At 35.5% G+C, this 27556-nt stretch overlaps 1 protein-coding gene across 1 annotated transcript in view; it reads right to left on the reverse strand.

Moving 5' to 3' along the window:
• Positions 1–1329: 1329 nt before the first annotated feature.
• LOC103092765 (cysteine-rich venom protein-like) overlaps positions 1330–27556 on the reverse strand; it is a 38371-nt gene continuing 12144 nt past the window's right edge. Inside the window, exons 3-8 of the mRNA XM_007484069.3 lie at positions 19350–19469; positions 15711–15801; positions 13400–13545; positions 10817–10911; positions 9407–9495; positions 1330–1695 (exon numbers count right to left, since the gene is read on the reverse strand). Of these exons, the coding sequence (XP_007484131.1) occupies positions 1568–1695; positions 9407–9495; positions 10817–10911; positions 13400–13545; positions 15711–15801; positions 19350–19469 (669 nt within the window). The 3' untranslated portion in view covers positions 1330–1567. The remainder of the gene's footprint in view (positions 1696–9406; positions 9496–10816; positions 10912–13399; positions 13546–15710; positions 15802–19349; positions 19470–27556) is intronic.

Raw genomic sequence — 27556 nt, forward strand, 5'->3', positions numbered from 1 at the left:
TTATACACTAAATCATTCCTGTGTGGATCTGTGTATATAGTGAACATTGTAAGATTGTCAGGGTATTTTGCTGGATCAGAAAATGAACTGTAGATCCTCAGGTAGGAAGTGAACTGATGTAGTCTAAATCAATTTTCTTTCAGAAGGTTTGCAGTGGAGTGTCAAATTATATTCAAACTGAACCCTTCCCAAAACTCTAAACCACTTGAGTATGTAATTGGGGAACTCTGGACTTTTCTAGTCATACTCTGATTCTATAACCTTTAATACAGTTTGTTATCCTTATAAGTGGGTATATTCCATTGAAATCTGGTTGACAACATGAATCAATCAATAAGTAAACATTTATCAAGTTCCTACTATATACCAGACATTTTTCTAAGAGCACTAGGAATACCAAGAAAAACAAAAGGTTGTTCCTTCCCTCAAAAAGCTTACAATCTAATAAAGGAGGTAACATATGAACATATATGCATATATATAAATATATATACTTATGTGTGTATACACATACATAAAGTAAGATTTAAAAGTAGAGACATGATAAATAGGAAATAATTAAAAGATAGAAAGCACTGGAATTAAGAAGGCTGGGGAAGTTATCCTGTTGAAAAGAGAATTTTGGATGGGACTTAATGGAAGCAAGGGAAGTCAGTAGTCAGAGCGAAGCAGGGAGAACATTGTAGTTATGGGGTACAATCCCAAAGAATTCCTTAAGTTTAGAGGTGGAATGTCTTGTTCATGGAAAAGTCAGAAAACCAGTGTCACTGAATCAAAGATTATGCGTTAGGGAGTAAGGTAGAAGAAAGGTGGAGGGTTCAGTCCATGAGAATATCCCTGAAAGGTAAGTTGGCACTTTTGTTCCATTGCTATCTACAGAACCAGAAATATACCTCAATGTCTAATGTCTTTCTTTCTGTACTGGTAACACTTTTCTGTAATATATTCTTTGACATCACATGGAATGATTCCATACTACATAAGTAACCTGTTTTATTGACAGTCTTTCCCTTTAATCAAAGAAGCCAAAGTTCACCTTGGGATATCATATAGCATCTACAATTTTTCTTCAAAATTCCCTCAGTTATATTAAAATATAATTACTCCCTTTTATTCCCAGTCACATATTTAACCATTTGCTTTGAAATGAAGGAAGTGAATCTGTGATGAAAGGGATACAATTTGGATCCTTTATTAATATTATTTAAATGACCAATTAAAATCATACACACAAAAAAGATGTCTAGGATTTATTATGCCATGAAAAAATGTTAACTACTAGAAATTTTTCTTTAATCTGAATTTTATTTTTTTAAAATATACAGTAGAAATCTTTTAAAAGTACATATAAGAAAATAAGCCTGAATGCAATTTTATAGGACAGGCATATACTATAAAATGGAAATGAGAATGTTCCATATATATGCTTTTAAATAGAGACAGGGATAGAGCTCATTATAGTTTTATCTGGAATCAAAAACATTGGAAATACAGTAAGAGTGATATTATGTAGTCATAGCTTATACCTTGATTCCAAAATAATTATCCCACAGTAGAGAGAATCTGTCTATTTTATTTCATTGGTACATCTGCATGTAGCTTTACAGTGAAGCTTGATCTCTGTGAAGTCACAGGTAAACATATCTTTCATCTCTTTGCAATTTGAATATTTATCTTCATATGGACAAGGGTTTGCTGATATGAAGCAGAAAGAAGGAAAGTTGTTATTAAAAATATTACTCATGGTAGATATTTTAGAAATGATTCATATAAGATTTCTAGGAAGATTAAGAAGTGAAAATAAGCCCCCCCACATATATATGTATATATATATATATATACAGTCTCATTCATGTAGTACCCAGTCAACAAGCTCAAATTGCTCTCCATCACCCACCTATACCATGCTTTCAGTATATAATATTCTTTATTACACTGTCTACTTAGAATCTTATTGTGATATAGAAGTGACCCAGAATTCTCAAAGGCTTGGTAATGTGGTAAATTAATACATGGTACTATAAAAATTTTATATGACAGTTTGTTACTGTGGTTTATACCTTCTATTCAATCTATTAATAAGCATTTATTAGTGCCTAGTATATGCTGGGCTCTGTGGATTCAAAACCAAAAATGGATTAGTCTCTTTTTCAAGGGGTTTTGATATGATCATACAAGATAACAGCATATATAAATGTATATGCATAATAATAAATAACTATAAGACATTTTGGACAGGATAGACATTAACAACTTGGGGAGGAGCTTGTAAGGAAAATAAAAACTATGTAGAAGGTAGAATTTGTGTTCAGCTTGTGTGCACCATTCTATGAAATAGAGAGAGCAGGAAGGGATGCATTCCAAGCATGGGATACGAACAAAGCAAAAATATGGAGACAGGGAGGAATGTTATATGTCAGAAATAATGCAAAGCTAAGAAAAGATCCTAGATCTGTATATAATCAACATATAATTTAATAATGAGATAGTACTTATAAATTGCTTTGTAAACTTTGAAACACCCTTGTCACCAAGGCAAAGATAAGACTACCTTTACTCCATTTCACATCATTTCACATCACTCAGGCCTCCTTTAGGTTAATTTTCCATTCTAAAATTGCCTTGAAATTCACTTTATATATTTACTGTGCATATTCACCTTATTTCACCTGTTTAAAAATATGTGGAAAAGAGGGGCAGATAGATAGTTCATTGGATTGAGAGCAAAGTCTAGATATGGGAGGTCTTAGGTTCAAATCTGGCTTCAGACTCTTTCTACTTATTTGACCCTAGGCAAGTCACTTAACCCCTATTGCCTAGTACTTGCGACTCTTCTGCCTTGAAACCAATATACAATATTGGTTTCTAAGATGGAAAGTAAGGGTTCTAAAACATTTTTAAATTAAACAAAAAATATGGGTAGGGTTAAGAGAAAACAACACAATAATTGACTCTAAACTAGTACTCTGTTAGTTTTTAGATGGAAATTAGGTTGAAACAGAAACAATATTGCTATTAAAATATACCATGAATCATTTGGACAAGAGGAAACAGATGTGGGACTCATGATTAAGTCCAAGATAATCCATGTTCCTTGGCTCTGATAGGATAGCTTTTGCCTTATTTTGCTGGGGGCCCAAGCTTTTAGAACACATCCTGTCCCATCCATCTGCCCATCCCATTCAGCTCTCCGTTAGGTGTAATGGTAGTAATTTACTTTTTTTTTTGCATTTATAGTCCCATCTCTTAGACCAGTACCTGGCACATAAAAATCTTTTAGTACAATTCAAAAACTTTATTATGAACCTATCATATTCCAGGCACTGTGCTAAGCCCTGGGGATACAAAGAAAAACCAAAGCCTATCTCTGTCCATAGAGAGCTCATGGTCATAGATGGAAGAGAAAACACGAAAACAATTATAAATATAAAAAACTACATATGACATATATATGATATATATATAAATGTGTATGCACAAAATACACACATATCTATAATATATAGACTATATATAAATGATATGGGATAAATTAGAGATAATCAACAGAGGGAAGGCACTTAAATTGGATTAGAAAAAGCTTTTTGCAGAATGTGAGATTTTATTTGTTTTTTTTTAATGCATTATATACTTTATTTTTTAAATAATATTTCATGTGATCATTTCCAAGCATTATTCATTAAAGACAAAGATCATTTTCTTTTCCTTCCCCCCACCCCTCATAGCTGATGCATGATTCCACTGGGTATCACATGTGTTCTTGATTCGAACCCATTGCCATGTTGTGAGTATTTGCATTAGAGTGTTCATTTAGAGTCTCTCCTCTGTAATGTCCCCTCAACCGCTATAGTCAGGCAGTTGCTTTTCCTCGGTGTTTTTACTCCCACAGTTTGTCCTCTGCTTATGGATAGTTTTTTTTTTTCTCCTAGATCCCTGCAGATTGTTCAGGGACATTACACCACCACTAATGGAGAAGTCCATTACGTTCGATTATACCACAGTGTGTTTGTCTCTATGTACAATGTTCTCCTGGTTCTGCTCCTCTCGCTCTGCATCATTTCCTGGAGGTCGTTCCAGTCTCCATGGAATTTCTCCCCTTTATTATTCCTTTTTGCACAATAGTATTCCATCACCAACATATACCACAATTTGTTCAGCCATTCCCCAATTGATGGGCATCCCCTCGTTTTCCAATTTTTTGCCACCACAAAGAATGCAGCTATGAATATTTTTGTACATGTATTTTTCCTTATTATCTCTTTGGGGTACAAACCCAGCAGTGCTATGGCTGGATCAAAGGGCAGAAAGTCTTTTATCGCCCTTTGGGCATAGTTCCAAATTGCCCTCCAAAATGGTTGGATCAGTTCACAACTCTACCAGCAATGAATTAATGTCCCTACTTTGCCACATCCCCTCCAGCATTCATTACTTTCCTTTGCTGTAATGTTAGCCAATCTGCTAGGTGTGAGGTGATACCTCAGAGTTGTTTTTATTTGCATCTCTCTGATTATAAGAGATTTAGAACACTTCTTCATGTGCTTATTAATAGTTTTGATTTCTTTATCTGAGAACTGCCTGTCCATGTTCCTTGCCCATTTATCAATTGGAGAATGGCTTGATTTTTTGTACAATTGATTTAGTTCTTTGTAAATTTGAGTAATTAAACCTTTGTCAGAGGTTTCTATGAAGATTTTTTCCCAATTTGTTGTTTCCCTTCTGATTTTAGTTACATTGGTTTTGTTTGTACAAAAGCTTTATAATTTGATGTAGTCGAAATTATTTATTTTACATTTTGTGATTCTTTCTATGTCTTGCTTGGTTTTAAAGTCTTTCCCCTCCCGAAGGTCTGACATGTATACTATTCTGTGTTTCCCCAATTTACTTATGGTTTCCTTCTTTATGTTTAAGTCATTCATCCATTTTGAATTTATCTTGGTGTAGGGTGTGAGGTGTTGATCAATTCCTAATCTCTCCCACACTGTCTTCCAATTTTCCCAGCAGTTTTTATCGAATAGTGGATTTTTGTCCCAAAAGTTGGGATCTTTGGGTTTATCGTATACTGTCTTGCTGAGGTCGCTTGCCCCCCAGTCTATTCCACTGATCCTCCTTTCTGTCTCTTAGCCAGTACCAACAGAATGTGAGATTTTAGCTGGGATTTGTAGGAAGCCACAGAGTCCTTTCTCTCTCTCTCTCTCTGTCCCTCTCTGTTGCTCTCTGTCTCTCTCTGTCTTTGTCTCTGTCTCTGTCTCTCTCTCTCCTTGCATGCATGTATATATCTATCTATGTCTATCTATCTATCTTTCTGTCTGTCTTTTTTGCTTATATAAAGTTGGAGAGAGGTCTCTTGTGGAGAGCTTTAAGGATCTTCAGCTGTTTAATATATTTTGTATTAATTACTAGGTGAAGACATAGATAATATGTTAACCAAATTTACAGGTGACACAAAATAAGAAATGATAGATAGCTCATTGGATGACAAGGTACAAAAAAATCTTAATGAGTAAGAACACTATGGGTAAGACAAACTGATATAGACTATGTTATATGATCACATGCTAAATTGACAGGAATTGTGTCTAGAAGGAAGGAAAAGATCATTCTCCTGTATTCTTCCCTGATTAGATTAGATCTAGAGTAAGGAGTTTAGTTCTATGCATCATAGATTGGGAAGAACTTTGTATCCAGAGGATGACAATCAAGACAGTGAAAGACCATAAAATCATGCAATATTACAAATAATCCAGCTTGTTCATCCTGGAAAAGTGAAGATTTAATGGGGATATGCTACTTCCTTCAGGTAGCTAAAAGACTACCATATGGAGCTCTTCTGGAGCCAAACAGGTTCCACAGTGGATAGATTGCCAAGTCTAAAATATCTGAATCTATTATTAACTAGACATTATTAACTAACTGCAATCTTGGGCAAGTCGCTTAACTTTTATTTGCCTCCATTTCCTTAACTATAAAATGGAGATAATAACATTTATCTCACAGAGTTGTTGTGAGGGTCAAATGACAAATGTACAAAGTTATTAGCACAATACCTGGCACATAGTAGGTTTATAGAAATTCTTATTTCCTCTCCTCCCTTCTCCTCCCCTTGAACTCAGAGGGCAGAATTAAAAGCAATGCATGGAAGTTCTAAGGAGGAAACTTTAGACTTGATATAAGTATAAGTCTAGTAAGTATAAGTAAGGCTCCTCACCTCTTACCAATGAGAGCTCTCTAAAAGTGGAATGGATTGTCTTGGAAAATAATTGGTTTCCCCTCACTGGATGTCTTTAAGCAAAGACTGTATTGGCACTTATTGGGTATTTTGTAAAGGGGAACAGGATTTAAAAAAAAAACACCAACAACCTTACATTCTATCCTATAATTGATACTAAATATGAATTCTTAGGGAGAATAGTGGAAAGGGCTAGGGAACTGGATTTATGACTAGCCCAGTGTTTTAGTTAGGAAGTGTCTAAGCCCATATTTGAACCCAGGTCCTCCCAACACCAGGCCTGGTGATCTATTCCCTGAGCCACTTAGGTGCCCCAATGGGGTTATTTTTCACATACCATATAGATTAGGCTATATGGTTTCTGAGGTTTCTTTCAACGCTAGATTTTGTGGTTCTATAGTTCTTTGAATGAGCCTACTTTTGGAGAAGTATAAGAAGAGTATTCTGTATATAGTTATGCCCATCCACGATGGCTCCCTCAGTAGAATGTAACTCATAGAGAGTAGAGATTCTTCTTGTTTTTGTTTCTGTCTCCCTAGAACCTAGCACAGTGCCAGGCACCCAGAAGGTGCTTAATTCAAGCTTGCTGATTCATTGTCAGTCAGCATGATGAGGGTAACCAGGTCAAATGTTTGATTAACTAAATACCAGGAAGCTCAGTTAGCCTGACTTCTTTCTCACAAAGTCACACTACTAAGTGGAGCTATGATACCAGAGGGCACATGACCAGAAGGGGTTGGTGAAAAACTTTCTGTTTCTCAGTACAGGCAGGCATACCATGGGGCCAGTGGTCAGACAAAGGCATAGATACAGTTCAAAGTGAAATTAATGCATTTCTTCAATAACTCTCTTTAATATTCTACATTTTTAAAAATCACTAGGGTTTGGGGATTTTATTGCTTAGAGAGCTCCTGCTGAGAAACTTTCTCTACCATATAATTGTGTATGTGCCCTACAACTTACAGTCTTAAAGAGCCTTGGGCTCTGAGAGGCTCATTGCCTTGCCCAGGTCACAGAAATGGAGTTTGTCAGAGGTCTACTTGAACCAAGGCCTTTCTGATGCTATAGCCAACATTATATCAGGCTGACTCTATGTATTTTTACAGGGTCAATTTAAAGCTTTATGTGTAAGGTCTTTTATATAACATGTTCAATGAATATTTTTTGGATGACATTACCATGGGTAACATATTAGAAAAAAAATATTAGAAAAAACATATTTTAAAAACCCCACAATGTGATATTGCTTTAGATTGTATGTGTGTGTGAAAGGTACCAGAAGGAAAGAGTGGAGAATACTGAAGAAAATATTTGCCTAATAATAACTTTACTGTAATTAATTGTTTATAATTATGGCTATGCTTAATAATTATTAAGAAAATATCTTAATACAATAATTAAGTATTTATATTATCTTAATGATAACATAATTTACATAATAAATGTGACATTGAGTAGAAATATATCTTCTATAATGTCATTTTAGAAACATGATATGATATAATCAATAATATAGATATGATATGTATTATATAAAATACATTTCTATCATATATCACATTAATGATAATAAACTATAAGAATCTTTTCTGAAAACTGAATTAGGCATAGGTCAATAAATAGTTGAAGATTCTATAAAGTAGGACAGGAAAGAAGGCACAATTGTGGTCTCAAGGATATTCAGTTGTGAAGTGCCCTTGATTCCTTGGGTCATTTTAAAAGCATTAGGATGTAGCCCAAGGACTTGTGCTTGGCCCAGAAAGGTTGAGTCTATGAAAGTGTGAAGGAAGGAGCATAGACTGAGAACTAGTCTGTTCTGAGAAAGCTTTTGATTTTGTTATGAGTACATTGGAAGAGATTTACTCAGAGAAAGTCAGAAAAATGTAGGAACTATATGGATAAATCTGAGAGTTTGACAATGTGAATGCAGGGATTGAGATACTAGCTGTGGGTGAAATGTTCAGAAAAGATGGTTGCTGAAGAGTGAATTGGCACTTGGAGCCAATAGAAAATGACACAGTACTGCCTTTGATGTTGAGAAAGAAGCTGATATAATTCCTTGCTCCCCTCGCTTAGATCATTTTGGTTCTCATACTGAACTTATATCTCATTTCTCATTTTTAAAAGAAACTATTTGCTTCCTGGATTTACCATGTGTCCTTAAAGGAAACAGGTTTCTCTAAACTATTGTTCATTGTGTGAGTCCTTGAGGGATTAACAAGAGGTGACTGGGAGGCCATGGCACTCAAAAACACCAAAAGAGAAAAAAAGTCTCTTTTAGGGTTTTTCACTGGATTTTTCCTTGCTAGAGTAAAATAAAATAAATTTTGTTGATGCATATTATTATAGTATGTCTGGTGCAGAGAAAAGATCAAGTAAATCCAGATTGTACTGGATAAGATGATCCAGCAGTTTTTTGATAGGAGAAGTCTTGAATTAGAGATTGGAGAAAAGTTCTTCTGATTCAATAGCCATAGACAATTTACCTTCTATTGCCTTTTGATTCAAGGGTGGAGTGAGGGCACTCAACAAAGGTAAAATTGTGGCCACAAGGAGACCTGAATGGGTAAGAGTACTCTTTCCACATAAGACTGACAGAGAGAGGGAATAGGTAGTTTTCTTCTTCAGTCTCCCAGTTCCTAATCTTTGTCACATACATACATGCTATGTGAGTGCCACTGAACTAGATTTTGACGCCTAACACATGAATGGAAGGTTTTCAGAGCACTTCCTAGTTCGATATTGGGAAGAGATTATCCTTTCTCACATCCATCAAAACATGAAATTGGGGTATAGTGATCATAGGCACAGGGTATACACATTACAATAAAATTGTAATTCACAATCATATCTATATTCATGATTCATAAAGACATATCAGAAAATAGAGTATGTTATTTATACATTAAAACATTATGAACCTTCACATAAATTGAGTGTCATGGTGAAGAACCCCCTTCCTTACAAAGTTAATTACCAGGCTTATCCTCAAAGCCCCTCTAAATTGGTAGAATCTTCTTTAAAGATGGCACAGCTTTCATGAACCCAAGGCCATCTCCATACAATGATGTAATGGAAAACTATAGTAGAGGATATTTTCTCTCTTATACATACACACAAATATAAAAACATATACATAAAGGTAAAGAGAGATAATATAATATATATGTCTATACTTACTACAGAGTCCATTTTGGCAAGCATGGGGGCAATCTGCACATTTGGCACCTTTCTTGTAGGGAGTTGCTAATGAAGTGACCTTATTCCCTCTGCATGGCAAAGGAAGAAGGGTTTTAAAGAACAAGTTAATCACAGGCATCTACCAGTCTCAAAACACAGCCCCTAAATTTCAAACAGAAAAGGTAAACATTTAAGCATTCAAGAATTCATTTTTTGGTATCAAAATGTCCTGAGAAAATAAGGTACAAGGTGCACAAACATGAGAAAATATAGCACAAAGTATAAATTATGTTAGTATATAATCTGAAGTGTTATTTCATTTGATTTTCACACTCATCTTGGGAGGCACAGTATACATATATTAATCATTTTCATTCTATTGATGAGAAAATAGATCTAGAGAAGTTAAATGATTTGTCCAAGACCATACAGGTAGAAGGTGCCAGACCTAGAATTCACACCAAGTTCTCAGTCCAGAACTCGTTTTTATACACACATAAATTTTTAAAACTTTACCTTCTATCTTTGTAGCAATTCTAAGATGGAAGAGTTACAAGGGCTATGCAATCAGGGTTAAATGGCCTGCCTGGGGTCACACAGGAAAATCTGAGGACATATTTGAACCCAGGTCCTTCAGACTCCAGGCCTGGTGTTTTATCCACTGTGATACCTAGCTGCCCCTCTGATATATACTTTTAAAGTTCTTCATAACTTTGTCCCTTTTTACCTTCCTAATCTTTCACCCTATTCCTCTTTTTCCCCCCTTTGCTTAATACAGGGCTTGGCAAACAGTAGGCATTTAAATACTTACAAATTTGACAAACTAAAGCTTCCTCTCTTCATGTAGTGTTTGAGGCCAGGTTTGAACCCAGAATCTCCCATCTCTGGGCATGACTCTCAATCTACTGAGCTACCCAGCTGCCTCCAATAGAAACAATTTTATTCCAGGCTTATATACAGGGTACTCATGGTAGGCAATCATCATTGATCTAACAGTGTTCTATGACATAGGGAGCAGCTATGTGATAGGGCAAATACATGGAGCTGTTGCTTTCAGAATTCTTATATATGAAAATTGAAGGTAATTTGTTTTAAGCCAGTTCAGGTTCTAATGCACCTTATACCCTATCCAGTCACACCCTATGTCTGGCACCTAGAGAGAGAGCAAGTCACATGTGGTTTAGGTCTTAGATTCTGGGCAACATAGATGGTTTTATGAGATCTATCACTTTGGAGGCTTATGTCTAAGCCTGAAAGTGCTTGAATGGTTTCTTGCCTTCCCTCAGAAGCACATTTCACCTTGATGTAATAAAAAGAATTAGTGTGGGTGAGGGTGGAGTATTCTGGGATGTTCTATCAATAAAGATCAATAAAGACAAGTGACCAATAATAGATGAGATCCATACTTACGCTGGACAGTAGTGGCACACATAAAAGTATTTAAATTCATTCTTTGGGCAGTAGGCAACACCACATCCAATTTTATAACTTCTATACCAGATCATCTGTTGATCAAAAGGATAAATTGTTCACAATGCCTATTGTATATGTTAATTATCAGGCTGCATTTTATCTTACTTTGTTCCTATTCATTGACTATATTTTTGATTCCCTTTCCTCCCAACAATCTTCCCTTACCCCTCAACTTCTAACCTTCATCTCCCCACATCAAAAGAAAATAAATGCTATTTCCTGATTACTTTCAGCAATTAGCCTACATCTTTCCTTTTCAGTATCTTTCATCTATCAGAGTCAATTTTGTACTTAGCTTTATTTCTGCAAGCCCCCATTTGTTAATTTTTTGAGAATAAGACCTGGTTCCTATTTATCTTTATATCCTCAAAACCTAGCCAGATAGTATCTTATAAACAGTCATTGTTCAGTCATTTATGTCTTGTCTAACACTGACCTCATTTAAGATTTTCTTGGCAAAGATACTGTAATAGTTTTTCATTTCCTTCTCCAGTTCATTTGTACAGATGATAAAACTGAGGTAAACAAATTTAAGTGACTTGCTTAGGGTCATACAACTAGGCTAGATTTGAACTGAGGCCTTCCTGACTCCAGCTCTGTTCACTGTGACTTCTAGCTGCCTTTAATACATAGTAGGTACTCAATAAATATTTATTGGATGGAATTAAATAGGTCCAGATAATTCCTCATTTGATTGTTTCTCTTGGCTATAGAGTTGTCATCCTGTGGCCAACTTTCCCTCCTATATTAATCCCCAGGTAGACTTTTTCATTTTTTTACTGTCTTCATTAGGAAAAGGGTCTAGACCTATGACTTCATTGGTATAGCTAGCTGAGGAAATCCTAGAAATCCTAGCTGAGGGAACTTCCTCTACCAGTGAAGGTGAGCATTTTCTTTGCAATTTAGATACTTGGAGAAGGGCTTAAAATATTGAGACATTAAAGTGACTTTTCCAGAGAAAACTATCCATAATGTGTCTGAGGCATGATATTAACCTAGCTCCATAGCCACTTCTCTATCCATGCCATATACCCTTTAACTTAGATTCTTAGATTTTTTAAGTGAACCCAGGACAGTGTAAATGATGACCATTCCATACCTTCCCAATCAATGTAATCTCCATATCTTTCAGCCAAGCAATCAATTAATAAACATTTATTAAGCACTTGCTATATGACAGCTCTAGTGTTAAGTATTAGGGATAAAAAAGAGGTGAAGGACAGAACCTGCCCTCAAGGAGCTTTATAGTTCATGTCATGGATTCATAAAATCACTGATATAGAGCTGACCATTTAGTACAACTCTTTTATTTGTGGGTGAACATACAGAAGCCTAGGGAGGCTAAATGACATTCTCAATGTCCCAGAGATAATGTTTCAGAGGTGCGATTTAAATCCAGGGCCTCTAACTCCAGAGGTCTTTCCATATGTCCTTCATAGGGAATCAATTCAATGAGGGAATTTCTCACACAACAGTCTTGGTTATTTTAATTTGCTTAAAACACCACTATAGCACTCACATCATCATTTACCCATTACTTCATGAAGAAGGTTAAAGTCAACAAACTCATATAGGGCATTGTGAGCAGTTAAAAAAGTTACCTAAAGAAGGGCACTGCTATACTCTAAAGGTTAATTTCTATTTGAGGAAATATAATCAAAAGGAGTTGGAGGGACATTATCTTCTTTAAGCCCAGAAAAAGAAGTAGAGGAACATCAAACATGAGCTTTGTCTACTTAATTTTATCTCAGATTGATTTGAGTCTTCTCAATACCTCTGTGAAATTTATCTCTTCTAAGATCACAAACACATTGGCTTTTGGAGAATAAGGAGTTGGGATTAGGTACTCAGTTTGCTAAATCACAGATTCAGGGCTGGAAAGGATCTCAGAGATCTTCTAGTCTAACTTCTTTATTTTTTTCAGTGGAGGAAACTGAGGCCCAAGGAGATTAGGTTCCTTCCTTCCTTCCTTCCTTCCTTCCTTCCTTCCTTCCTTCCTTCCTTCCTTCCTTCCTTCCTTCCTTCCTTCCTTCCCCCTCTTCCCCTCTCCCTTTCTCCCTTCTTTCTTTTTGAAAACTTCTTATCTTCCATCTTAGAATCAATACTGTGTTTTGGTTCCAAGGCAAAAGAGTAATGAGGACTAGGCAATGAGGGTTAAGTGAGTTGCCCAGGGTCACACTCTTAGCAAACATCTGAGGTCAGATATGAATCTAGGGCCTCCTGTCTATAGGTCTGACTATCTACTGAGCCATCTAGCTGCTCCTGAGATCCAGTGACTTTGTACTATACTCTGACATTGACTCTCTGATGGTTAAAGGGCCAAAAGTTTATCACATAAAGAATGGAATTCTTCATTTTGGAAAGGGTTAGGATACTGAAGAGAAATGCACTAGATTCATTCCACAGTAATTCAGCAAAGATTAATGAATAACCTATTGTGCTCAAAGTTCTAAGTTGGGTGATAGATTCTATTCTGTAGGATAGATAATCAATGAAAGGTCAGAGTGTTATTATTCCTACCTGAGTATAGGCAAGATAGTGGCCAGTTACATTGACAGCTCCTACTCCATAAATAAAATTCTTTTTCTGTAGCTTCCAAACAAGGATGGCATCAGTCCAGGAGGTGGGAAAGGTCGACCTAAGTATGTTTTCACCACATACTGTATCTGAGAAGTGAAAAACAGTTCAGACCCCTTTATTGTACTAAAAGAAGTAAAGTAGTACATATTTGGGGGGTACTAAAAGTAGAAGACAAGAACTAGAAACAAAGGAAAATGGGCCTGCATTTACCTCAGGCTTGCCATTTGGTATTGAACTAGTCACATTTCCTGGCTATAACCTAATTTTTACAACTGGCAGAGGAATTATGGTGGGTTCAAAAGGACACTAAACCTGAATTTAGGAAGAATCTGACTTTAAAACTGTTGTAATACTTTCTAGTCTAATCATTTCACCTCTGAACCTCAATTTCCTTCTCTGTAAAATGAGAATAATAGTAATTGCAAAAAAAGTAACTCTGAGTTATATGGAAAGATTGCTACCGAACTATATTTATAATTGTGCTATATTCACATTTGTGAATTATTATCTATAAAAATGGGAAAAAAGAATAATGGCAGGCCTCTTGTATATTTCTTCAAATGCATATACTACCAATTGGGGGCAAATTATACATTTTAAGATTGTATGGCTTTCAGATCACTTAAGCCAGCTATAGACTTGTCATTCTAACTGAACTCATCCTTTTTGGGGTGTCCTATAAAATAAAATTTATATTAGCATACATTAGCAGAAACTATTTGAGAATTATTTCCTACAATATTCAAATCTAGAAATTAGAGTGACAGTAAAAACTATTTATGCCAATTCCTTTATTCGACAAATGAAGATCTTATAGCTAAAGTGGTGATCCAGCTTATCCAAGGACTATCACCTTGGGATTTTCTTAACAAAGATACTGGAGTGGTTTGCAACCTCCTTCTCTAGCTTATTTTACAGTTGGGGAAATGTGGGCAAACAGAATCAAGTAGTTTGCCCAGGATCACCCAATCTGAGGCTAGATTTGTAGTCAGATTTTCTTGGTTCAGTGCTCTATCCACTGTGCAATCTAACTACCCTTCCTTACTTTTTTTTCTGTTTTACCATTGATTATTTCTACACAGGCAGTTAATATCTAAGGCAGGATCTCAAACTAAAGTTCTTTGACTCTAGACTCTAATTCACTTTATGCTATACATGCTTGCCTTCTCCCAATCTTACTAGGAGGTAGAACTGGTTTGTTCCCCTGAGGTCTTGAGAACTTTCAAATTCTATGACTCTTAACAAAAATTTAAGAAATAGGAGTTACCTGGTCAGTGAATATGAATACTGGGGGATAGCTTGGATTGTCCTAAAGCCCTAAAGGGATCCATGCTGCCTCCTATTCAGACTGTTACCTTCAGAGCATTTCTGCTTTATTGACAGCTAGCACTCTGTCTTAGACAGTTTATAGGCTACATCCTCCATTTAATCTTCCTTACTTTCTTCCTCTGTAACCCTCTATTCCAAACTTGAAGTTTTTTGTTCCTTGTGAGTTGGTATTACAACTAACACTCATCTGAGGTATTTCAATTCTAATTTGTATTATAGTATACTAAAGTATAGTGTACTATTTAGTACATTGATCTGTCAACTAGACCTAATAACTCATAAAGATAGGAATAAAGACTTTTACATTTCTGTAGCTCTTAGTACATATTTGAGGGGAGACCCATGGTTTTATTGGTAATTGGAGAAGGTCAAGGATAGACATCAGAGATCTCTGTCCAGACCCTCTATTTAAGGAGAACCAGGGAAGCCATCTCAATCTCATCATGCACCTAATCTGGGCATATCCCTCTCTTTCCCTCTACTCTACTCTTTATCCTCTTAAATATGTGATATATTCCTCACTAGACTGTGAAATCCTTGAGAGCAGGGGCTGTCTTTCATTTTGATTTGTATCCCTAGAGCTCATTATGGTGACTAGTACATAGTAGTTTCTTAGTAAATCTTAATGATTGACTGACTGAAATGTTATCAGAAAAAGCACAGGTAAAGCCTCTTTGGTGAATAAGTGTGCTAGTAGCTTTATGAGCCAAGGAAGAACAGTCAGGATGCAGCAGTGGGTGCTTTCTGGTTGCTAGTTATTCTTGCTTCTTAGGTACTAAATTCACATTTTTTTAACCTTCTAAAAGACTGCAAGAACTATTAGTGCCCTATAGCAAAGTTCTGGTCATCCTGCCACCATTAAAGTTCTCTTTTTAAGACATTCCTAAATTTGCAGAGTCTATAGGTTAAGTACTTTACTTACCACCAATAGTTCTATTAGGAAACCTATTAACTTTCAGGGTGCAATTATTTGCGCGACTTTGGGCATTTGTAGCAGCTTCATGACTCCATTCCTTAGTGGAAAAAAGGACATGTTTTATGTTAAATTTTTATTTCAGAAGATGAACCATCTCTTATCTTTCATGCTTGAGCTAATGCAATAGTTTTCCTAACTGATCTATATATATCCAAACTCTTCCTGATATGTACTGCCAGTAACTCGAAAACACGAGCCTTAGATTTTCTATGTCCAACATCTGCCACTTACAAAGTATGGCAACAATAATTTTTTTTTATCTTATTGCTCTTTTGTGAAAAATAACATAAAATAAGGTATGTCAAGCACTTTTTAATCAAAATGTTATATATATACATCTCATATATAAAATGTTATATATATATTTCACGTGTGTGCGTGTGCACACGTGTGTGTGTGTGTGTGTGTGTGTGTGTATAGAACTCAGTGGATAGAATGCTAGGTCTGGAGTCAGGAAGACTTATCTTCCTGAGTTCATATCCGACCTCATACACTTACTAACTGTATGACCCTGGGTAAGTCACTTAACCCTGTTCACTTTACTTATCTATAAATTAACTGGAAAAGGAAATGGCAAACTAGTATCTTTGCCAAGAAAACCCCAAATGGGTCATGGCTTTCCATGTCATATATCCATATATATATATATATATATATATATATATATATATATATATATATATACACATATATATCTCCATATATCCAGTCAGATATAACTGAAAAACAACAATATATAGAAAGATGCCTATATGTACCTTTATATTATATATATTTTTGTGCAACATTATATGTCACATATATTATCTGATTTTTTTCCTCATTGCTAAAATCAAGGAATTAATCTAGTTGATATTTAAGATTCTTTCCTATTTGAAATGCTAAAGTTTTGTGATCTTGTCACTGGACCCCCTGACCCTATGAAAAATAGAGGGAGATCTAAATTTGATGCTAAGATATCCTATGAGTTCCAAGGACTTTCAAACAACTGTACTATACTCACAAACCAAATTCATTGTCAATACACTAGAAAATCTTAATTATTACTGGATTCACAGGAGGATAGTAACCAGAAGTAGAGTGGAACCGTCAACTTTTTCATTAGTTCCTGGGGTAATGGGATAATATTCCTGTTGGACCTACTAACAGTCAGCTTTCTAGTTCTCTCTCTTTCTCTTTCTTTCTCCCTCTTTCTCCCTTCCTCTCCCTCCTCTCTCTCTCTCTCTCTCTCTCTCTCTCTCTCTCTCTCTCTCTCTCTCTCTCTCTCTCTCTCTCTCTCTCTCTGTCTCCCTCCCTCCTCTTTCTTTCTTTCTTTCTTTCTTTCTTTCTTTCTTTCTTTCTTTCTTTCTTTCTTTCTTTCTTTCTTTCTTTCTTTCTTTCTTTCTTTCTTTCTTTCTTTCTTTCTTTCTTTCTTTCTTTCTTTCTTTCTTTCTTTCTTTCTTTCTTTCTTTCTTTCTTTCTTTCTTTCTTTCTTTCTTTCTTTCTTTCTTTCTTTCTTTCTTTCTTTCTTTCTTCTGTCTCTCTCTGCCTCTCCCTCCCTCCCTCCCTCCCTCCCTCCCTCCCTCCCTTCCTCCCTCCCTCCCTCCCTCTCTCTCTCTCTCTCTCTCTCTCTTCTCTCTCTCTCTCTCTCTCTCTCTCTCTCTCTCCCCCCCCCCCCATTATCTAGATTTAGGATTGATTTATACCCTAAATCTGTGTTGGTGAACCTATGGCATGCATGCTGGAAATTACTGCTCTTTTCTCTCTCCACACGTGCCTATGGACATACTTCACTTTACCCACCCATCTGCCCAACAGCCCAATAGGAATGCTTCTTCCCTCTCCTGTCTGGGGTAAGGTAGGGGGCTCACATGTTGTGTGAGAGTTGCAGTTTGGATACTTAGTCTCTAAAAAATTCACCATCACTGCCCTAAAGGTATCATTTATTTATTGCCATATACAGGACCATAGTGAGAGTCATATATGTGCTTGTGTTTGTGGTGGAAAGAGCTCACACCATACTTCTCTCTTGGATTTTCTATGTATGCCCTAGAGATTTATAGGAATATGGGATCACAGATTTAGAACTGGGAAGTATTCTGTCTAACCCACAAATTTTAACAGAGTAAGAATGTAGGGCCCACAAAAGTTAAATAATTTGTTCAGGGTTAACTAGGTAGTAAGTAGCTGAATTAGAATTCAAACTTAGGTCTTTTGGCTCAATTTCTCTTACCATTGTATCACAAGGCTACAGACAAATGGGTTTTTGAGAGCACGTCCCTGGGGAATATCCAAACATACTTCTCTAACTAGAAGAGCTCCTTACCCATCAATTTAGCCCTTGTTTCTAAGAGCCACTTATCATACTTTCCACTTAGGAGTGTGCAGATAAATGTTTAACAACTAGCTCTCTGAAAACTCATAACACTTTTAAGTTTAATATGAATTATTAACATTTTATTTCTTGCTTTCTTAAATCTAGGCAATCAACAAAATAAAAGAAAAATTCTGATTGTTATTTTCTAATTAATCATATATAATGCTCATACTGAAAATTAAAAATTGAACCTTAGTAGTCAGTAAGAGCTATTATACCTCTGCACATATTGGAGAAAAATTGGAATAACAAATAAACATGGCATTTTTAGCTGATGAACATTGGTGATTAAGATAACAACAATATCTTGTTGAGTAACAACATTCCATATAATATTTTTTCAAAGATTTGAAAACAGTTAATATATAAATAACTCTTACATTTTCTCTTTGGATAAAAATTTTATTTCTTCAATTTAAGGCATTATTATTCTAATATATGCATAATTTCTAGTCTCTTCACTATCCTTATCATTCTCTTGTAAATGCATTACAGCTTGTCAATGTCTTTCCCAAAAACATGGTACTGTAGAGCAGGGCAACATCCTAGTAAGTGGATCTCTTATGTCCCACTGAATAGTCTACTTTTCTTAATGCAATTAATGCTTTTTGTCTCTTATTTACTTATATCAAGTTTTCAGTTTATTAAAAACCACCTGACTTTTTGAAAAAATATGAACTAATATCCTGCCTTGCTTTTTTCCATCCTCAACTTGGACATTTATGTATATTGTTATATTGTTTTCTTTTACATCTCATTTATTAGACTTGGCACAACATTCTAGCCTATCAGTGCCATTCTGAATTTTGGTTCTGTTTTCTAGCTTAATTAACTAGCCTTGTTCCTCTCTCACCTTTTCCTACTATAGATTTATCTCATTTTCATATCTTTTAAGCATATTTATCTGTGTCCTTGTTCCCATTAGGTTGTGAGCTTTTTGAGACCAGGAAAGTTTTGTTTTTCCCATTTCTTTGTTTCTTTAGTACTTAGCACAAAGCACATAGTCAGTGTTTAATAAATGTGTGTTGATTGACAAATCCATCCAAATAATTTATACAAATGTTGAACTGTTTAGGACCACAGACAGATCTGTGATTACAAAGATTGACTATGGACTACTTCCTAAAATATGCTATTTCTATTTCTCAAGCAGAAATATCACGTAGACTCCCTTTTGTCTTACATTTACTTTTAAGACTTTTACATATTTCCCTCTCTGTATGACTTACCATTTTCAGCATATTGCTGGCTGTTGGGATCACGGATCTTCTTATATTATTATGGTGCTCAAGGATCTTCTTTTGAATCTCTTCTTTCATAGTGGACAAATTTCCATAAAGCCTGGGATTCTAAGAGAAAATCACATAAAGATTAATTTGTTATTTTCTGTGTTGTCCTTTGTATTCATCCCAGTCCCTATAGTAGGTGCTCCCAAACTACAGCCCGCTGGCCACATGTGGCCCCCTGAGGCCATTTATCTGTCCCCTACCGCATATCCAGAAGGGGCACTACTTTCAGGTGGTCAGTGAGAGGAGCACTGTATGTGGCAGTGCTGCAGCAATCCTTTGTGTGGCGCCTTGTTCTGAGAAGAATGAGGAGCTGTGCAAAGGATTATGTGGATGCACAATAGAAGATGTCAGCATGGTGAATGGCGATCTGTGGGAGGGGATTCCGCACTATGTATACTGCTGGCCGGTACAGTGGGGGCCGTGATGGGCCTGTGCAAAGTGTGACAGGCCCATCACAGCCAGTGCTGCAGCCTCCGCTATCCCAGACAGTGGTATATAGATTTGTTCATAATTTTTTTTATAGTCCGACCCTTCAGCAGTCTGAGGGACAGTGAACTCGCCCCTGTGTAAAAAGTTTGGGGACCCCTGTCATAGAATTATTCCTTGTGGTGTTCATTACAGTATTTTCAACTTAATCTAGCACTGTAATAGACTTAGGCTCTCTGATGGATGAAGTGTATGGATCAGATATTGGTCTCAGATAATGATTTTCAATGCATAAAAAAAATTAGGATTGCAGAGGAAATCAATTATATTGAAATATATATGTGATTTTCCCACTCCAAATACACAGACCCCCTGAAGTCTATCTTTGAACTCTACGGGAGTCCATTGACTCCAATTCAAGAATGTGTTTTTTTTTTTAAATGGTGCCTATACTTTATTTTTTAAATTTTATTTTTATTATCATACAAAACACATTCTCATATTGGTCCTTGTTGTAAGAGCACACTCATTCAAAACCAAATCCTAAAAGATGAAATTCTTTGATCCATATTCATCTGACTCCATCAGTTCTTTGGATGTATAGCATTTCCATTCTTAAGTCTTTCAGGATTGTCCCAGATCATTACATGCTGAAATTAGCCAAGCTTTCACAGATGATTATTGAACAATATTGCTGTTACTGTGTGTGATGTTCTCTGGTTTTGCTTGTCACTCTATCAGTTCATGCAGCACTTTCAAATTTTTTCTAAAATCATCTTATTTATCAATTTTTATATCACAACTTGTACCACAATTTGTTCAACCATTCCCCAACTGATGGGCATCCCCTCAATTTCTAATTCCTTGCCTCTACAAAAAGAGCTGTAATAAAGAGTTTTGTACAAGGAAGTCCTTTCACCTTTTTTATTATCTAGTTGGGATATAGACCCAGTAGTGGTATTAAAAGATTAAAAGTTATGCACAGTTTTATAGCCTTTTGAGCACAGTTCCAAACTGCCCTCCAGGGTGGTGGAATCAGTCCACAACTCTACTAACAATGCATTAGTATCCCAATCTTGCCACATCCCCTCCAATGTTTATCACTTTCTTTTACTGTCATATTGACCAACCTAATAGGCATAAGGTAGTTCTTCAGTATTGTTTTAATTTGCATTTCTCAAATCAAAAGTGATTTCGAATATTTTTCTATGATAATCAATAGTTTTTATTTCTTTATATAAAAACTATTTGTTCATATCCTATAACTACTTGTCACTTGAGGGATGACTTATATTCTTATAAATTTGACTTAGCTCTCAATAAATTTGAGAAATTAGACCTTTACCAGAGAAATTTGTTATAAAAATTTCTTCCCAATTTGTTGTTTCCCTCCTAATCTTGGTTGCATCAGTATTGTTTGTACAAGATCTTTTAAAATTAATGTAATCAAAATTATTAATTCTATACCTTGTTAGGTACCTCTATCTCTTGTTTGGTCATAAATTCTTTCCTTCTCCAAAGATGTCAAGTATTCTATATTCTTCTAATTTAGTTATGGTATCATTCTTTATATCTAAAGCATATTCATATTTGAACCTTATTTTAGTTTATAGGGTGTGAGATAGTTAGACCTCATTTTTGCCATACTGTTTTCCAATTTTCCCAGCAATTTTTGTCAGATAATGAGTTCTTACCCAAAAGTTGGGATCTTTGGGTTTATCAAACACTAGATTACTGAGGTCATCTACCCCTGATATATTACATTGCTTCACCCTTCTGTTTCTCATCTAGTACCAGATTGCTTAATGTTTACTGTTTTATAATACAGTTTGAGATCTGGTACTGGTAGGCCACCATCCTTCACATTTTTTCCATTAGTTTTCTTGATATTCTTGGCTTTCCAAATGAATTTTATTATTCCTTTTTCTAATTCTATAAAATAATTATTTGGTAGCTAATTGGTATGGCACTGAATAAGTAAGTTAATTTTGGTAGAATCATCATTTTATTATATTAGCTTAGCCTACCCATGAGCAATTAATATTTTCTTAATTTAGATTTGACTTTATTTGTGAAAAAAAGCATTTTGTAATAGTATTTGTGTAATATCTATTTTTGTCTTTGCCAGTAGATTACAAGGTATTTTATATTGTCTAGAGTTATTTTAAATGGAATTTCTTTTTCTATCCCTTGCTGCTGAACTTTGTTGGTAATATATAAAAATGCTGATGATTTATGTCTTACAACTTTACTAAAGTAATTAATTATTTTAACTAGTTTTTTTAGTTGATTCTCTAAGTATAATCATCATATCGTCCTCAAAGAGTGATAGTTTAGTTTCCTCATTGCCTACTTTAATTCCTTTAATTTATTTTTCTTTTCTTATTGCTAAAGCTAGTATTTCTAATACAATATTAAATAATAGTGATGATAATGGATATCCTTGTTTCACTCCTGATTTTATTGGGAAGGCTTCTAACATATTCCCATTGCAGATAATTTTACTGATGGTTTTAGGTAAATATTACTTTTCCTTTTAAGTAATGATCCATTTTTTCCCAAGATTTCTAGTGTTTTTAATAGAAATTGGTGTTGAATTGTCAAAGGGTTTTTTGCATCTTGAAATAATCATGTGGTTTCTATTAGTTTGGCTATTGATATGGTAAATTAGGCTGATAGTTTTTCTAATATTAAACCAGCCCTGAATTCCTGGTATAAATCCCATTTGGTCATAGTGAATGATCCTTGTGATATATTGCTGTAGTCTCCTTGCTATTATTTTAGTTAAAATTTTTGCAAGTATATTCATTCATGAAATTGGGTTATAATTGTCTTTCTCTTGTTTTGGGTCTTCCTAGCTTGGGTAATAGTACCATGTTTATGTTATAAAAAGAATTTGGTAGGATTACTTCTCTGCCTTCTTCCCCCAAAATTGTATATAATATTACAATAAATTGTTCTTTAAATATTTGGAAGAAATCACTTGTGAATCCATCTAGCCCTGGGAATATTTTTTTGGGGGAAAGGGAGTTCATTAATGGTTTGTTCAATGGTTTTTCTGAGATTGCATTATTTAAGTATTTTATTTCTTCTTTCCTTAATCTTGGAAGTTTATATTTTTGTAAACATTTATTCATTTCATTTAGATTGTCAGATTTATTGGCATATAATTAGACAAAACATCTCCAACCAATTGCTCTAATTCATCTTCATTGGTGGTGACTTTACACTTTTCATTTTTAATACTGATTATTTGATTTTCTTCTTTCCTTTTTTAAATTCTAATTAACCAGTGTTCTGTCTATTTTTTTTATAAAACCAAATGCTAGTTTTATTCATTAATTCAATGGTTCTCTTACTTTCAATTTTATTAATTTCTCTTTTAATTTTTAGGATTTCTAATTTAGTCTTTAATTGGGGATGCTTAATTTGTTCTTTTCCTAGTTTTTTAAAAAAATCACATGCCTGATTCATTGACCTGCATTTTCTCTATTTTATTGATGTAAATATTTAGAGATATAAAATTTTCCCTATGTACTGCTTTGGCTTTATACCATGAATTTTGATATGTTATGTTCTTGTTATTCTCATTAATTAAATTATTGAGTATTTCTATAACTTGTTCTTTGGCCCACTCATTTTTTGCATTATATTATTTAATTTCCAATTAATTGTTTATTTGTTCTTCTAGGGGCTCTTATTGATTATAATATTTATTTTATTGTGATTTAAAAAGAATGCATTTATTATTTCTGCTTTTCTGTATTTGGTTGTAAAGTTTTAATGCCCTAATATATGGTCAGTTTTTGTGTAGGAGTCATGTACTACTGAAAACAATTTTCTTTTCCCATTAAATTTTTTTCCAGGGAGCTATGGGTTCTAACTTCTAAAATTTCATTTACTTCCTTTACTTCTCCCTTGTTTATTTTTGGTTCATGTATATATGAAAGAGAGTAGTTCAGGTCCCCCACTAGTACAGTTTTGCTGTCTATTTCCTTCTAAAGCTCATTTAATTTTTCCTTTAAAATTTTTGAAGGCTATGGTATTTGGTACATATATATTTATTATAGATATTACTCCATTGTCTATATATTTCAGATGGTTCAATAATTCTTTTTATTTAAACCCTTACCTTCCATTTTGGAAACAATACTGGGTATTGGTTCCAAGGCAGAAGAGTGGTAAGGGTTAGGCAATGGGGGTCAAGTGACTTGCTCAGGATCACACAGTTGGGAAGTGTCTGAGGCCAGATTTGAACCTAGGACTGGCTATCAGAACACTGAGCTACCCAGCAGTCCCCAGTCCAAAAGTTCTTAAATTGTCTCTCCTTGATCTATTTTCCAGTTCAGTTGTTTTTTCAATGAGATATGTCATGTTTTCTTCTGCTTTTTAATTTTTAAAATTTTGTTTTATTGTTTTTTGATTTCTCAATTCATTAGCTTCTAGTTGCCTAATTCTAATTTGTAAGCAATGATGTTTTTCTGTTAGCTTCTGAAGCTCTTTTTTTTTTTAATTTGGCAACTTCTACTGTTATTTTCTTCTTGAATTTCTTCAGTCTCTTTCCCATTTTTCCATTGCCTCTTTGATTTTTAGAATCCTTTTTGAGCTTCTCAAGAACCTCAGACCAATTTATATTTTTCTTTCAAGCTTTGCATGTTTGCTTTGCTTTCACTGTCCCTATCTGTGTCTGTGCCTTGCCCTTTTTTGTTTCCTTAAAACTTTTCTATGCTTAGGTTTTTTTCCCCTCATTTTCCCAGCCTTTTTCTTGTCTTTCACTTTTATCATAAAGGTGATCTCTGTTCTTATGGTAGCTTTGTCACTCTCAAACTCAGTTTTTTCTTGATGTTACCCATAGCTCTATTTCTGGGTTTCTGCAAATTTTGGTTTTTCCAAGGTTGTATGATTGCCTATAGTCTGGGAACTCTGAAAGCCACCTCCCCCTGTTGAGTCAATCATCCCCTGAGACTGCTGATATCTTGCAAAGGTTAGAGCACTATGAGCTACCCTCTGTTGGGGCTTGAAATCTAACCTCAGACTTAGGCAGGTGCTTTTGGTCTCCTTCTGGATTTGATCAGGTATAATAGACTCTTCCTTTAAGATATTTATGGTAGTAGATATGAGTTGGAGCAATAGCACCAGGAAATAAGATAGAGGAAAGGCCAGGATCTGCACTCCTTCCCTCCAAGCTCACTTCCTATTCCTCTCACAGTTGATCCTAACAGCTTTCCTCAGATGGCAAGTTATTAGCAGCAAGTTATTAGCAGTTTCAAAAGATTTATCTCACACTATAGCTCTTTTCTCAAAAAAGGGGTTTATTCATGAATACTGGAATTTAGGGAGGTGGGAGAAGGAAAGAGGAAATATCGGGTTTCCCTGACCTTCTATGAAGTTCAATACAGGGGAAATGAAATTAACTGTGTAAGAGGGGATACCGTTGATGATCTGATAAGGCTCTTCAGAGCTAAACTGTTTTTCAGAGCTGAGCTCCACTCTATTCAATATTAAGTCAATGAATAGTTAGGAATCCAGAGCAAGCCTGTCTATCAGCCTTCTTCCCCAGTCTCCCAGGGCAGAAGTGATTTTCTTCAGCTGCTGGCTTTCCAACTGCTTTCTCCTCCTCAGATTCTTTTTGAAATTTTCCTTCTCTCTCGTTGATTGACAGTTCATTCAACATTCCATTTCCTTGTTTGCCAATGAGATTGTTTGCCAATCTCATTGGTGTTATAATCTCTTCCTCACATAGGTCAGCTACACTGTGAATTGCCCTACTCTGGGGCCTGTAAACCTTGAGCCTTGTTAGGGACCAGCTAGATCTTGGTTTATATAGGCCATCACGCTGTGGATTATCTTGTGCTGGGCCCTGGGGCCTTGGTCTGAGCCTAAATAGATCAGGTGTTCAGTAGAGATTTCCCTGTGGTGGGGTTCAAGTACTCACTACATGCTTGGGCTGGGCCTCCCAGCCTTGCTCTGGGCTTTCTTATAGAGATCAGATGTGCCATGCAGACTGCCTCATTCTGGGATTGAGGAGTGTACTGTAGGCTTGGGGTTTGGGTTTGGAACTTTAAGGGGTGTGCATGGAGTTGCTAGAATTTTCAGGGTCTCAGGGTTTAAGATGGCTTGTGCCCAAGTTCAGAACTGGTAGCAGTAGGTGTGGAGTAGGGAGACCTGTCTTTGGCTTTGAAGAAATAATATTGATAGATGGTGGTATCCATGATTGGCAACTTGGTTAGATACTTAATTGGCTATTTGTAAGTATCTCACTTCTCTTTTGTGAAGGGAAGGCAAATTGAGCCTTGCTTCACTGGGCTAGTACACACAAACCTTTGGAGAATTTATATAAAAATACCTATGTTTGTTGAGAAACCAAGGGTAGAATATGAGGATTAAAACATAAGGCTGCCCTAGTTCTAAGTCCTAATACTCTAACCCTTCAATCTATGTCCATTTCATGATGGAGTCTTCAGGTTTTCCGATTACTCTATTTCTCCTTGTCTCTAGCTAGTTTCCCACCAAACCTTTCTAATCTACAGGACTACAATCCTTAGTTGTTGATTTAGTTATTTATCTCAGAAGCTGTCTCCAAATTTATGAAGAAAGAACCCAAGATGGCTGAGTTCACTCAGAGCTGAATATGGCTCTGAAGTAAAACCTCAGAGCCCCACAAACAGGGACTTCAGGTAATCCTTCTCTTAGGCAGTGTAGGTTTTTAAAAACAGCAGGTATAGATAGATTGTCTGTAAGATGTTCTCTCCCATGAAAAAGGAACCTCTGATTACAGTTTAAAGGTTTCCCTTCTTCCACAAAAGGTTGAGGTATGAAACACTTAGAAGAGAGCAACAGCCTTCCTCTCCCAGCTCAGGACAGGAAGTATCTGTTGCTCACTCAAACAGCTTTCTCCAGCTCCCTGTACATTCCAAGATCCCTTCCAGGATTCTTGGAATGAGCTCATTCTAGTAACTTTGGAGACAGCACCCAATATTATTAAACTCAGCTCTCTATAATCCCATGCCCATCACTTGTAGTACTTATTGGTGTTGCCTCTTGCTGGCTGTGCTCTCCTCTCATCCCAAGGACTCAGAACTCACTCTGCCTACCTTTAAAGTTGTTCTCTGCATGAAAATTGCTTCTCTCAGGATCTTTGTTGTTTTTTAACTCCAGTATTTGCTTTGAGGAGTTATTTTAAAGTTGGTTGGAGAGGATGCTAAGGGTGGTTTGTGCTTTCTCTGCTTCTACAATGTGATCTTAACTCTGCCTCTCCAAAGTTGTGCCTACACTTTCAAAACTTCTGCGTTAGAGGTAGTATTTGTGATTGGACAGGATCCAGGATAATGTTGAAATATATGTCTTCCTAGAGATCTAAAATATTTAACACTACACATCATAAACAATTTGAAATCTTGGCTGAACATAATCATGATAATATTTGTCTTTAATTTTTTATCTGTCTGTGATTTCATTGGCTGACAAAAAAAATTGATCTTTATAAAGTACAAATCTGATCATGTCATCCCTCCCTATTCAAGTAAGTCAAATGGCTCCCTGTCACCTCCAAGATAAAGTATAAACTCTTATTCCTGCATTCAAAGTCTTTCTAGTCAAATGGCTTCTACCCCCTACCATGTACTCTGTTAGCCTGTGATACTGGCCTTTTTGTTATTACTTATGCAAAACACTCCATCTCATGACTCTGGAAATTTTCATTAGGTGCTCCCATGGCTGTA

This window comes from Monodelphis domestica, chromosome 2, assembly GCF_027887165.1.
Source record: "Monodelphis domestica isolate mMonDom1 chromosome 2, mMonDom1.pri, whole genome shotgun sequence".
Classification (NCBI taxonomy): domain Eukaryota; kingdom Metazoa; phylum Chordata; class Mammalia; order Didelphimorphia; family Didelphidae; genus Monodelphis; species Monodelphis domestica.